Genomic DNA, 15,452 nt, shown 5'->3' with positions numbered 1-15,452 from the left:
ATACAAGTACATGTCTGTCTCTGACAAGGGCATGCGTGGAATCACCTTTTTTGCATTTACAGTACAGTAATCCCTCCTCGATCATGGGAGTTGTGTTCCAGAACCCCCCCGCGATAGATGAAAATCCACGAAGTAGAAACCATATGCTTGTATGGTTATTTTTACATATTTTAAGCCCTTATAAACTCTCCCACACTGTTAACCTTATTAGAGCCCTCTAGACATGAAATAACACCCTTTAGTCAAAAGTTTAAACTGTGCTCCATGACAAGATAGAGATGACAGTTCTTTCTCACAATTAAAAGAATGCAAACATATCTTCCTCTTCAAAGAATGCGTGTCAGGAGCAGAGAATGTCAGAGAGAGAGCACGAGAGAAAAGCAAACGATCAAAAAATCAATACGTGCTTTTGGGCTTTTAAGTATGCTGAAGCACCGCGATAAGGCGCCATTTTTTAGAGGAGTGTCCGTATCTTCTAAGCAAACAGCCTCTGTGCAAACAGCCCCTCTGCTCACACCCCTCCGTCAGGCAGAGAATGTCAGAGAAAGAGAAAAGCAAACAATGAAGCACTACGCGGGAAGCACATCGTATATCATTGAGGAGTTTTAGTTACTATGTAATACATGCTCTGATTGGGTAGCTTCTAAGCCATCCGCCAATAGCTTCCCTTGTATGAAATCAACTGGGCAAACAAACTGAGGAAGCATGTACCATAAATTAAAAGACCCATTGTCCGCAGAAATCCGCGTACCAGCGAAAAATCCGTGATATATATTTAGATATGCTTACATTTACAATCCACAATAGAGTGAAGCTGCGAAAGTCGAAGCGCGATGTAGTGAGGGATTACTGTATATGGCAATGTGACTTAATAGCATAAAAGTAACTGTTTGAAATGAACAAAACATCCTACACATACAAATATTGAAACTGAAATTCATGGTAAAATTACATGTAATCTCCAATGACCAGTATTTGTCTAAGTCTGTGAAATATGAAAACACGGATAGCCTAATACGTTCATTTTTTCAAAAAGTTTTAGACTTCAGTGTTTTTAACTTTTGATGGCATTGCATTCTAAAGGGAATGAAATAGTTTTTAAGAACTGACAAAATACTTTGAAAGTAGTACAGACTTTCAGTGTATCTCTCCAAATAAATGCTGTAAGCCCATTAATTCTGTAACATAGTATCATATATTCACACTATTCATCAACTAATTACCTAGCTTCTATTTCATTCCACCAAGTGTGGAAAATTCTGTAGTGAAATTAAATATGTTTCTTTGTTAAAAACTCTTGTCTTTTCCATTTCTTTGAGATTCTTAAAATAACTGCCCAAATGAAATTAATACTTAGTTTATAGTGATGTATGAATTGAAGCTTGGTACATATAAAGTGTGTGCAATGCTTGCTCCACACGAGAGGCAAGCACTGTAACATAAATGTGTTATAAAAGAAATCATCTGGATGTTGAAAGTGCTTTATAGATTCTTGTGTTTGTACAATATGAAAGTATATGCTGCCACTGCCAAGAACGGAATCAAAGCATCATCTTTCCTCAAACTCTGTCTTTTCTTGTGACAACACCAATGTGATACTCTGTGGCAAAACTGGCAAACGAGATCATTGGTTTTCAGTTTCTCTTTAATAAGCAACCTGAAAACCGTATGCTTTCAAGATACTATATTTCTAAATGCTTGTTAACAATTTTTTTTTTGTTGCCACAATTAATATTTCAAGCTATGATAGAAAATTCTGCCATCACTTCTCATTGCCTAGAAAAATACTTGAGGTATTGCAGAAAATTGCTTCACCTTTTAGATGCTCACCACATGTTGATCTGAAGTTTCTTTTCTGATCAATACTGATTCAGTAAATTGAGCTACTTCGGGGTAAGGATGGATCATCTGTGGGTGTATGTTTGTATGTATTGGCACAGTAAATTCACAATTTGTATCTGTTGCTTTACACACTGCCAATTTTGGCCTGAGATGGATAAATAATAACCTTTAAATGCTGAAAACAATAAAAAAAATTGTTTTCAGCAAGTTTTTATGACAGTATGCTTAGGTGAAAGGTAAAGCCACAAGTGCTACAACCAGGATATTCTATGCATTCAATAAAAAACAAAATCATTGCCACTTCTCATAATACATATTGAAATTGTGTGTACTGAAATAGACAGTGCATATTGCTCATTAATGGAATTCTGAACTTTTTTTTAGTACATGGAGTAAAAGATTTGCTCTTGCTGTAGCATCTAAACAAGGAACACAATCTGCTGATTTCACTCCAGAAATGCCAACAATATGTTCAAAACTAGCACTTCTCAATATGTACGGTTTTCATATCTTAAACCAAAAGTGATATACCAGCAAGGGTTCCTTTTATGACAAATGCTGGTGTGAGAACATCAATCATCAAATTCTTTTTTTTTTATTATATATACATTTATTGTGTTGTAGATTAAATTTTAAATGGATACAAATGCCCATCATATTTTCCCATCAATCAACACTCAATAACTCATAATGACAAAGTGAAAACATTTCAAAAAGTTTTGCAAATGTATTAAAAATCAAAAACTAAAATCTTTCTTTCATTATTTACTTATAAAAAATACATTAATGCTAAGTGCATATGCTGGAAAAAGCACATTTTTTAATTGTATTTTGTACTGAACCCCAAGGAGAAAAAAGTGACTGGGGCTGTTTAGCATATAAATATTTTTTAGTTAGTGATTATGAAATAACAAAAACTTAGCTTTCAAGTGATACAATGTAGTATCTAGATGTATAGCTTTACACAAACGTTGACTAAAATACAGCTACTGAACTAAATTGAGATTTCAGCAGTGGCAGAGAGCCATGAGTATTAACTGTTTATCTATTCAGCATCCCAGCACCTTCCATAAATGTTTAAGAGTAGGAAATGATTTTTGTATGTGGCTGAAAAATCAGGTATATTACACCTTTTCCAGTATTGAAATAAGGCTTGCATATTTGTTCCATAAAAAAGTTGAATGTGTTCTAAAACTCAGTTGCTTCACTGGTCTGCTCAGCTTGGAGTTGGACAAAGTTAGGAATACTGGATTGACCATTAACAACCCAAACTAAGAATCAGCAAATCGGGAACTATGGCAAATTGATCAATAAGCAACTGGTCACAAGTTCTTATTCAAAATAAGAGATGATACCATTTGCATACATTGGATGGCACCATTTTAAATTAATTTAACATAATATTCATATTTTATACGTGATTGGAACAAGGAAGTTTTTTTTCTGCTTAGCTAAAGCAAATGCAGCTAGAGAGTTGAAAAATGTTATTGTGACCAGTTTAAAAGCAAGACTGACATATCTCCCAAAAAAGTTTTTTTTGGTAACAGTTGAGACATTTTCAGTATGATTTAATAAATTTAAGATGGGTCAATAATTGCTAAGAACATTTTTGTCTTAACATTCATATCTAGTGATGGAATCAGGCACAATGCCAGCCAGTCTTAATAATTTCATTGTGGGGTGTGCAACTACTACAAATGACTTTTTCAGCAATTTAATTGCTGCAAAAGTCCAGATGATTGGCTTTAAATGTTGGTCTTTTTTCAGTACTGAAAATTTTTAATCTTTTAATTTCAGTACAATTCCAGTACAAGTACAAATGTGGCTGTTTGTTGGGTTTCTGTTATAATTAAACATTGTACAGTGTGTTTCTTATTCAGATTATGGGATAAATTAGTTTTAAATCGGGGCGGCACGGTGGCGCAGTGGTAGCGCTGCTGCCTCGCAGTTAGGAGACCCGGGTTCGCTTCCCGGGTCCTCCCTGTGTGGAGTTTGCATGTTCTCCCCGTGTCTGCGTGGGTTTCCTCTGGGCGCTCCGGTTTCCTCCCACAATCCAAAGACATGCGGGTTAGGTGGATTGGTGATTCTAAATTGGCCCTAGTGTGTGCTTGGTGTGTGGTTGTGTTTGTGTGTGTCCTGCGGTGGGTTGGCACCCTGCCCAGGATTGGTTCCTGCCTTGTGCCCTGTGTTGGCTGGGATTGGCTCCAGCAGACCCCCGTGACCCTATTCGAATTCAGCGGGTTAGACGATGGATGGATGGATGGATAGTTTTAAATCCATAATGCTCTTTACTTTCCAGAATTGCATTCTGTAATGTTTGTTGTCTTTCTCACTAGGTTGTGGAGCTCATATCCAGTGCTATTGGGGACTTGGTTCAAGGTATATACTATGAAAACAACAGAGCGGGTGAGGTAAGAGAATCAACAAACTAGAAAGTTTTTGTATACTTTACTGTCCATAACCATAATATTGCATTTGCTTTCTGACATTTTATTAACACCTTGAAGTCTTTAAAAAAGAAGCCACAACTCGTACATAACACATTTTTCAGGTGAAATGAAGAGGTAAATATACTGCAGCTTTTATTTCTCACTACATCTGCATATACTATAGATATTTAACATTGTAGAATAACACCATCATTGGTGTTCCATTACCTCACTAAAAGTGATCATAAATATCTGAAATATTAAATTAAAATAGAATAAAATCATCACTTGGTTGCCTTTTTCTTCTATGTAGTAACTCTAACAAACCCAAATCCTACACATATCTGGGCCCTCACGTATAACGGCGTGTGTAGATTTCACACTAAAACATGGCGTACAGACAAAACTGGAAATGTGCACACGCACAAAAAAAATCCAGATGCATAAAACTGTGCGTAGACTAAGTTTCATGCACTTCCCCTTTATAAAAACCAATGAATGTGAAATTTAATGCACATGCACGCGCCTACGGCACCACCCTGACTCCTCCCAGAATTTTGCTTATTTTAATATGCAAATCCGTATATATAGCGTCCTTCCATCCAGTGCTTTCTTAAAAGACAATAGCAAATGCACATGAAAAAAGAAGAATTTTAGTGAATGCAAAATGGAAGAAAGGAAAAACATACTATTTGTTGTCTTAAGCAGTGGTATAAACAACAAAAGCAAATTATGGAGTTATACAGTGTGCCGGAAACACTTTAAAGTTCAAGTTCTGAATGTCGCACAGTGCCCAAAATAAAAAAAAAAAAGTGGTCAGATATCAGTTGCCATGAAAAGGCAAGTTGCAGCCCAGCATCTGTTTATTGTGTTTCAGAAAATATTACAAAAGCTGACCCCCTTTCCAAGAACACGATGATGGTGCTGCTGTGCCCAGCACATCTTCAGATGCTGGCTGCACACACACCTCTGCCTTGGAAACCACTGGGCAACCATTTGGCTGTGTGTGCCGAGGGACACGTCTGGAGTTATAAAATGGATTAGTAGATGCTGTAAGAAATGTGGCCAATGAGCTAAATATAAGGGCTGTACTATGTGATATTGACTACAAATTAAATGAATTGGTTAAAAAATAAATGCTGCCTCTGATTACCTATTTTTACATTATGCTAATTACATTCAAACAAAGTTGTAATGCTGTCCAATTTGGCTGATCATTTGATAGGTCAGGTTCATCATACTGGATCTCTTCAGGAACGGGTAAGCCACGATTTTGTGCCACATTATGCAGCATGCTACAATGCGACACAGCAGTACATTCATTGACTGGAAATACTTTCCATAAGCAAATTAATTGTCTAAAGGCGCCTTTATAGCATGTCGTCAGCACTGAGCACCACAATGGACAGATTGTCTGCTCTTTACATGGCTCTTTGAGGTGACTCGCTGGGCTCAAAAGGACTGCTTGCCTTTTGCCGCACTAGTTGGAAAATACACCTGTGACTGTGTGGAATTGCCATTTTTATAGGCTCTCCTGCTACAGATGATGTAATGCCAGTTCATTCTTTTGGTTGATTTATCTCTGGCTGATATAACTTGTTCAGCACCGTTGCAATAGCAATGTGTGTGCAGTTAACCGCTCCAATTGAATTTGAAGTACTGGATGTTACTGTGAATTGTGCTTTGATGTTTGCCTGTTCAACCACATGTAAGGAATTCTTATCTATCTGGATGACAAGCGGATAATACCATCCTATACAGCTGGCATGGCGCGACTCAGTGATGTTTACGAAATACCCGATCATCAGCAAGTTCGTGTTGAAAAGTTCCTGTGTCTAAAAACCCGAGAGTGGACAAAACTTACAAAGGAACAGGTAGAGCACAATTCTTCAAAGTCTGCCTTTGTAAAGCCAGTGCCAGTCCAGCACTCAGCTATATGAGGAGAGCTCTTGGAAATCGAAATCGCCTTAGAAGCTATTCATCATCATTTATAAATATGTGCTCTCTTCTAATTATTCCATTTGCAATGTCTCCTAACAACGCTAAAGCAGCCATGGTAGTTGGAATAGTTTGGCCATTCTGTACACCATTATATTGTTCCTGAATGATTACAATCAAGGGAATTAAATTTGTAAATGATATGCAATTAATTTCAGTGTATTGGATGAATTCTGTGTTGTTAATGAGAATCTGAAAAAACGGAGACCACAAAGAAACAGTAGAACTGCTACGACACTTGGTGCCGCCAGTTTGCAAAACCAAGCAGAAACTTGCATACGCACAGTGTGAGGCTGCCATGAAAATGTGTGTGGCTTTAAGCCAAATTTAGTTTTTATACATCTCAAAGTGTGTGTGGAAATGGGCATATGCAACATTTTTGTGCATATGCACCGTTTAAACATGATGTCCCAGATGCTTGACTAAGCCTTTGCTGCTGCCATTTGCATTTGCCATTTTAGTTGTTGACTTCCATCTTCCATTGAGCAAGTGAAATATATAATTTATTGCAGTGTGTTTTATGACATTGTATTGAATAACCAGGTAATGGGGTTTTTGTGTATAAGCAGACAGAAATACTTCTGTACAACATCTACATTATTCTGCTGCCATGATCATCACTTATGAAGCAATGAAGTTTTAGAGGAAGTCATGCTTGATCTCACTGGTAGAGGTTTTTCTCTGGCTCATCATCCAGTAGTACTTTATTCTGAAGCTTGATTGGCTCATCTCTAAGCTTTTTAACAAATTATAGTCTTTCTGTTTTTTTGTTGCTGATGAAAGCTTGCATCTTTCAGTGCAATGTGTATAATTCTACTGTAGACATTTTGTACAAACAATGTGCTGCTGTATTGTGAAGATTTGCTAATGACTGCAGGGATAATTGTTTGTTCTTCACAGCTCTTTTCTTTGCAATATTGTTGATTTTTCTCTAATTATTTGGTATATATCTGCCAGAATTCTTTCATTTTATCATCCAAACTTTTTTTTTTTATAAAACAACAAGTGGTAATCAAAAAGTTATAAACACCTTCAACTAGGTTATGCAGCTTAAGAATGCACTAGTAACTGAATTTCATTACAATTCAACTTACAAGTGTGGCGAGGGGCTGGGTGTGGTACCCAGCTGGGAGGACTGGAGGAGGGCTTATGCCTCCTCCAGGCCACGAGGGGGCGACCACCCTGGTGGCATTGGGGACCACGGGAACACAGCTTAGAAGCTCAACCCTATAGGGGCCCATGGTCACCGCCAGTGGGCGCCCTGATGCATGTGGAGCCCTGGCCCTCAGCACTTCCCTCCATTCGATGACTGGAGTCGGGTGGAAGAGGATGGAGCTCGGAGGAGAGGAGTGGAGGCGGACCTGAAGAAAGAGAGAGAGAGGCATTGGAAGGGCCTGGACTGAGGGTGATTGGTGCTGCGGCACTGGGTTGTGTGTGCACTTGTAATATAAATATTGTAAATAAATGTGTGTGGGTTTAAACCAAGAGTTCCCAAACTTTTTTTGGCCGCAGACCCCTTTACCAAAAACTTTTAAAACCGTCGACCCCCTAGTCATTTACTTTACTTACTCAAATTAATACATTTGTACAGTACTCGATATTAAATATTTCACTAGATATCAAACTTTTCATTTTAATCACTTGTAATTAATGATTGAAAAAGATAAAAGGACTACAGAATATGGCATTATCTTGTAGAACATTTAATATCAAAACCTGCACTATCGAAAATTAAAGCAAAAAATGCGAGCAGAGTTTTTTTTTATATTTTGACATTTATGAAATAAATATGTAAATTCAAAATAAGTACAAATAGTCCAAGCTGTACTTTCTGCATTTCGTTTTTGGTTCAGTCATATTATTATCTGAAGAAATAAAAATTTTTATTAACAATTTCGACAGCCCCTGTGATAAAAAAAAAAGTAAAGTATGTACTTACTTGAAACAGAAGATTTTTGTTCAAAATCGAATAAATAAATAAATAAATGTCCTCTGATTTTCTTTTTCATAGTACTGCTCCTCAATAAAAAATTTTATTCAAAGTTCAAATCACAAATAAGTACATGTCACATCAAACGAACCAATTTATAGTGTTTTATGAAAGCATGACTGTACAAGACTGATAGATTCTGCTAATATCGAATATCCGTCGTTTTGTCCCACCGCGAGCAAGTGCGGACATGCAACGGTTTTTCATGTCCGCACTTGCTTTGATATGTTCGATAAGACAATGCACAGACCTGTTATGTATGTGTTATGTATTTTCATGCATTCTTACGTGTGACTCATTAAATGACACATTTTACCTTTTCGTTCACAAGTTTGTATGTAATGTGTTTTTATCAAAAAAAGTGTTTTTTTTAATTATTTTACTTCTTAATTAGGTTCCTATTAGAATCATAAATATTGTGAAGTAACAAACAAATAGCAGTAGTAAGGGGGTCTATTTTTGCTGTCATCGACCCCCAAATTTTTTTATTGAAACTATCGACCCCTAGAAAGTTCAAATTGACCCCAGAAGGTCGATATCGACCACTTTGGGAACTCTTGGTTTAAACCAACGATGTTTACCTGTCTGTGTCAGACAATAAAGGCATTTATGTTATCTCCTGTCTTACCACAGTACTCCCAATATGCATAATATTCTTATGATCTGTTATGGTTGAATTATATAATACTCCATGTAGCAGTTTCCAAATTATTCTGCAGTAATTGAGTCCACAGTCATAAAAAGAGTAACTTTCAAAGATTACTGTTAAACACAGAGCACTGTTACTTTCTATATAATTTCACCAATGCAGGCATTCACTCTGAAACACCCACCCCATTATTGCAGCAATGCTAAAACAAATAACAGATAATAATAAAAATCTATTTGGGATTCAGTGACAGCAGTGTAAAAAGGTTAAAAACACAAATCCCCCAAACAATAGCCACATTTACAAAACAAAGCATGAAATTGACAAATTAAGGTGCGTGATGTAGTTGGCATTATTATCTTTCATGAAAATCCTGGTCTGCTTTTACACTCATTATTACTATTCTATAAGAGATTGATGAAAACAGGAAGAAATTACCAGGAAGCCACCGCAAATAATACAAACATTCTGTCCTGCCAGGAAAAGTGGTTGGGTACTCCAGAGAAAATACAAATACAATAGATCATCTTCTGAGATGCATCTCACGAGACAAAAATTCAACTTTCAGTAGGTGGCTTCAGGTTCGAATTTCCCCGGTTTGTGTCCTGTTGTTCCAGATCTCTCTCTCTCTCTCTCCTTATACGTTTCCTGGTTAAATTCCATTAAACAAACTGTCCTGTCCACGAAGTATTTCCTCCAAAAGCCAATAGTGTATGTGGCACTCGCTACAATACAGTCCACCTTCTCGGTGTGTATTTAATTCTTAAATTAATAATTATCCTCTTCTACCCCATGCCTTCCAGCTGCAAAGATCTAAATGGAACAAAATAGTTCTTACTTATGTAAAAGCTCAAAGTTTAAAGCATTGTACAGCTGTGTATTTACACACCTGAACAAAAAGATGATAGCAGCAGGCTTTTGAAAATAAAAGAAAAAACACAGTATAATTAATAAAATAAACATTTTGTAACCTGCTTAATCCAGTTCAGGGTCACTGGGATTTGTCAGCATTGCGTACATCCTAAAAAAAATTTGCTGCAGACAGAGGGGCCAGTCCCCAGCAGGACCCTCTTGTGCACACAGACACACTTAGATGAGGCAAATCTACAACCTGAGAAGCAAACCTTTGAGGACTCAGAAGGGAAACTCACACAAACAAGAGTAGAACATGCATACTCCACACAGACAACAACTAGCCATGGCATTTGAACACAAACTGCTGGATCCATATGAGAGCTATATTAACAACTGTGCTATTATCCTCCTGCCTTTAACTAAATGAAAAATTGTGTGTCTTATAAGATTCATAAGAAACAGTCATGAACATTCAGTTCAAAATTAAACCAAATGGGCAATTAAGAACTTCACTGGAAAAGTTGCTGCTGGTTGCCGCTTTTAAGCAAAGTTCATATTTATGTTGTGATATAGATTGCTCAGATCACTTAATGAACCATTGTCAGACATAAACAGAAAAATAATGATAGCCAGTGGAGTGACATTATCAGAGTTCTTTCATGCTGAAGAATAGCTACATTTGGAGCCTGAGATTTACAGGCGAGTTAAAACATTAGAAATTACTCTCCTGTAATATACAGTCCTATAAAATTGTTATATTTTAGAAGATTAACTTGGAGTTTTATTAGGCCTTTCTAAATAGTCTTAATGTTAAATACAAAGAAGCTATAAAATGTTAAAGGGTATTTTAATCCTTTTTCTGGTTTGTGTGATCCTTGGTCCATTTGTGTGGATTCACTGTAGATTCTGAGGACACTTTTGACACATTGGTGCTTCACTTCAGCTTTTATGAGAAGCTAAGTGAGTTTCTGCTTCTGTAATAACTAAGACTATAAAAATGTCTAATTTTTCAATTTACTTGCTTCTGTTTTGAAGAGCTGTTTTGTATTGGAAAAACTGAGTGTATCCAGGTCTGTGTGGTAGCTTATGACTGCGGCTCCATCTCCCATTTACTGGGTGGTAGAGAGACAGGACCTTCAGGGGAGTGCTCTGACATGCTCAGGCCAATAAGCTGCCTAACTGTGTTAAACCTGGCTTTTGTTGTGTTATGGCCAGGGTTTTTACCTTGGCTTGTGTCTGTTTGTTGGTTAATTGCCATTTTTGTTATTTGTAAATTATTATTTGTAATGTTTTATTTAACTTCTGTTATGTTTGTCTATGATTTAGTAAATGTTCTGTAAGTTTAAATTTGCATCTATTCCATGCATTTTGTGGGTGGTGCCCCATGAGGCGGGGCCATCCTGACATCACTGCTGTTGCAGCCCACTTTCAGGTTTTATATTCAGTCAGAGGAAAAAGACAGCAGTGGAACGTTTATTTGGATTTGGAGTTTTGTTTGAGTGTTGCATTTTTTGTTACAACATATTTTCCTTCCGGTTTCTGGATATTCGCTTCTGTTTTGGGTTTCATCTTATTGGGACTTGTTTGTTGTTCATTGCCTTTTTAGGTAAATCCTTTAGTCATTTTTGCTCTGTTGAGCATTTTTGCTTTATTTTCTATTTTTGTGATAAATATTTATCTATAAAGATTCTTGTGAAACGTCTCCATACAAGCCAGACTTGTAGCAGTTTTTATCTCCCTGGTGAGACAGTTTGATATATTGTGCATATACTGTAAAATGCACTTCCTTTTATTTTGAACTTTTAAAGTCGGCTCCCCATTTTTGGGTCTTTCTCTGGCTGAAGCCTGCAGGTAGTATTGTGTGCCGGGCAGAGTTTAGTTGAACCTCTTCTGGGCTGGTCAGCGAAGGTCCTGGTCAGCTTTATGGGTCTTTTGGAGGTCTCACACACCCTTTTCCCAGGTTTGTGACTTTGTTTAACAAGAGGTTTGTTTTTGGAGGCATAGTTTTTTGTCAAAATCTTGATTTCTGCCTTATTTTCTACTGACTATTTTAAATTGTTTTTCTTTTTTGCTGTTTATGGTGCCTACAGCACATGTCTACACAGTCCCACCTTTAGCAACTCATCTCAAAGACAAAAATTATACTGCTCAAAAAATGAAGAGAACACTTAATCATTGCAGTCTAACGCCATTGGCACCCAATTTTGTTCACAGGTGAGAGCAGGTTCACACTGAGCAACAGGTGTTAAATGTGAAAGAGTCTGGAGATGCTGTGCTGAACGTTGTGTAGCCTGCAATATCATCCAGCATGACCAGTTAGACAGTGGGTCAGTGATGGTCTGGGGAGACCTCCACCTGCTAGGATACAGTACCCTGCATGTTGTTAGCTACCAGGATGAAATCATCAGAGCAACTGTCAAACCTTACTCTGGTTCAGTGAGCCCTGGGTTGCTCCTGGTGCTAGACAGTGCCAAGCCTCATGTGCCTAGAGTGTGTAGGCAGTTCCTGGATGATGAAGGCATTGATGCCATTGACTGGCCTGGATGTTCCCCAAATCTGATTCCAATTGAGAACCTCTGGGATGTTATGTATCAGTGGATCCAACACCACCAAGTAGCTCCACAGACTGCCCAGGAGCTCAGCGATGCCCTTGTCCATGTTTGGGAGGAGTCCCACCAGGACACTGTCTGCTGTCTCATCAGGATCATGCCCAGCTGTTGTCAGGAGTCACATTATGTGTTACCATGCTGAAATTCACACAAGTTGGATCAGCCTGTGATTTCAGTTTTGACTTTGGTGTGATGTTAAACTTAGCCCTCAGTAGGTTTCCGATTTTGTTTTCCATTGTCTGTTGTTACATCATTTTGTTCTCAACAAGTTACACAGTATTACTCAGTAACGATTTTCCACCTAATATTTTGTTCTTCAAGATCCATGTGACTGTAATTAAATTGATTTAAGTGTTCTGTTAGGTTTTTGAACAGTGTATATAAGCAAAACAAATTCTATTTTTAAGTTTCATTTTATTTATGTATTTTCCAATGAGTCAATTGTGGTTTCCAGGAAAATTTCCTGTGTTTTGGAAGATTTCGATTTGTGTGTGTGTATGTATGCACTACAGCTGTCAGATCAAATATCAGCAATTAAGTTATCAATATGAAAAAGTTCCATTTGTAGCCAAATGCTGACATTCAATTGTAAAAGAACAATCCTTTGTTTTACCTCACATTAATTTCGCCATTTTGTTACTCCAGACACGCTACACTGCAATAATTTTTTATTTATAGAACAAACAGATGTTTCTACCATACTGCTCTACCTTTTGGTTAACAATTGTACTAACAGAAGTTTTCAAACACTTCTTCAGCACTGTAAAAGTTTTGTCTTGGTCCTGATCCTGTTCCAATACACTCTTGAACATCACATCTCGGATTTCCTGTTGTTTTACAGTTTGTTAAAACTATTAAGCCTTCATTGTAGCAAACAAATGCTGGTTTCCTTTATCATTAAACATAGTTGGAAATAACTGCCATATTTCATATTTTCCTTTTATACTTAGAAAGGCTTTAAAGTCATCATTTTAAAGAGCACTTTCCATGTCAGGAAGGCATACTGAGTTACCTCAGCCAGCACATGTAATTTGGAAGCTGCTAGCTTGATATATAATTCCTAAAACAAAGTATTAATGTTACCTTTGTTATATTTTTACTGAACCTGTACAGGGGGGAAGAATCATGACCACTGGAGCCTTGCTGCACCACTTGACCAGCACCCAGCTCTACAAACTTAACTAATTGAGCAGCTTCACATACTTGATCTACTGGTTTTACTGTTTTTTTTTTTTTGTGTTTTGTTTAGTAGCCAAATGTTTAAGTTGTTCTTAGTGGAAATGTCAAAAAACATAATGAGAAGTAAATACTTAAAAATCATTGCATCATCTCCTTTTGTGAAACCCAAATAGACTCACCTTGCCACAATTTATATAAAATGTAGGTGGGCACTGACTTCATGGCCCTTTCACCCAATGAGCAGTAAGGCATATAGCGGAGCAGAAGCAGGGTGCAGAGGACTATGGTAATGAGTGCTTTTAACATATTTAAGTAATCATTTCGTATGGTTTTCATAAATGCATTACAGGCATGTGAAGTAAACAGGCTCCACTTTTCTCTTTGATCATGTCACTTTCCAAGCACAGAAAATACAGTTTTAGTAGAAGGAGCTTCAGACTAAGAACAGGACCATAATGTGCAAGCACCGAGGACAACTCAATTGCTGTGTGGCTATACACCCAACTCCCAAACCCTACCACCACTAAAAATTCTTAGCTTTTGAAAGAATTAATTAAGTTTACTTTAATGTTAGATGTCACAATATGTTGATCCCCTCAACCATGGACTTGATGCCTATGGGTTACTGGGTGGTTAACTGAGATTTTTGGATGGCCCACCCTCTAATGGTAGGGGTAAACATTGATGTTTTTTTTATCATTTTAGTGATTTTTGTTTTCCTGGGAAAAGTAATCCTTCCTGAACTTGTATACTGGAAAACTATTGTTAGTTTTGTACAGTCTTTAGGGTGATTAGAATGTAAACAAGAACATTTAAGGCTAAGTGTTCATAGGCCCAAAAGGTAAAATATTTACTTAAAGCTCTTAATTGATAAAAGTTAGCACCTATGTGAAGAACTAAATGCGTAACTTTATCTTTGTGAAAATTAAATCAGTTGGTAGCTTTGTTTAGAAGAGGTTTGTTGGTTTTGAGAGCAGTGGGAGTCAAAGTCATGATTATTGTATATTGTATTTAAAAATCATCAGTTACTCTATATATTTTCTTACCTTATTCCAAAGCACATCAAATTAATATTAATATTTAACACAAACATATGGAAATGGATCTGGCTCGGTTTAGTCTCGTTTTTAAACTGGGCTTTCCAAGCTTTTTTGACCAATAGGCTAACTCTGAGTACTAAAAAGATAAATAAAAGAGTAATTTAAATATGCCAAGAGTTTATATTAGATATATTACAGAACTGTATAAGTTGTTATAAGAGTTTGGATTTGAATGTTTTAGTTGTGTATTAAGTAAATATAAACTGCTCAAAAAATTAAAGGAACAATTTGAAAACACATCAGATCTCAGTAGGGAAAAATAATCCCACTGGATATCTATACTGATATGGACTGGATAATGTAATAGGAACGAAAGGACGCCACATCGTTTGATGGAAATGAAAATGATCAACCTACAGATGGCTGAAATAACAGACACCCCGACAATCAAAGTGAAAAAATGAAGCAGCAGGCTAATCTGTTTTGCCGAAATTTCATTGCAGCAATGCCAAATCATACTCAGTAGTTTGTATGGCCACGACATGCTTGTATGCATGCCTGACAATGTCGGGGCATGCTCCTAATGAGACGACAGATGGTGTCCTCGGGGATCTCCTCCCAGATCTGGACCAGGGCATCACTGAGCTCCTGGACAGTCTGAGGTGCAACCTGGTGGCATTGGATGGACCGAAACATAACATTCCAGAGGTGTTCTATTGGATTAAAGGTCAGGCGAGCGTGGGGGCCAGTCAGTGTTATCAATCCCTTCATCCTCCAGGGACTGCCTGCATACTCTCGCCACATAAGGCCAGGCATTGTCATGCACCAGGAGGAACCCAGGACCCACTGCAGCAGCATAGG

General features: G+C 37.3%; 1 protein-coding gene across 1 annotated transcript in view; it reads left to right on the top strand.

Moving 5' to 3' along the window:
• Positions 1 to 15,452, top strand: part of pdss2 (prenyl (decaprenyl) diphosphate synthase, subunit 2) — a 235,382-nt gene that overhangs the window by 193,805 nt on the left and 26,125 nt on the right. The window contains exon 4 of the mRNA XM_039747880.1: positions 4,179 to 4,253. Coding sequence (XP_039603814.1) covers positions 4,179 to 4,253 — 75 coding nt within the window. The remainder of the gene's footprint in view (positions 1 to 4,178; positions 4,254 to 15,452) is intronic.

Source organism: Polypterus senegalus, chromosome 3 (genome assembly GCF_016835505.1).
Source record: "Polypterus senegalus isolate Bchr_013 chromosome 3, ASM1683550v1, whole genome shotgun sequence".
NCBI classification, from domain to species: domain Eukaryota; kingdom Metazoa; phylum Chordata; class Cladistia; order Polypteriformes; family Polypteridae; genus Polypterus; species Polypterus senegalus.
This window is presented reverse-complemented; position numbering and strand designations above follow the sequence as displayed.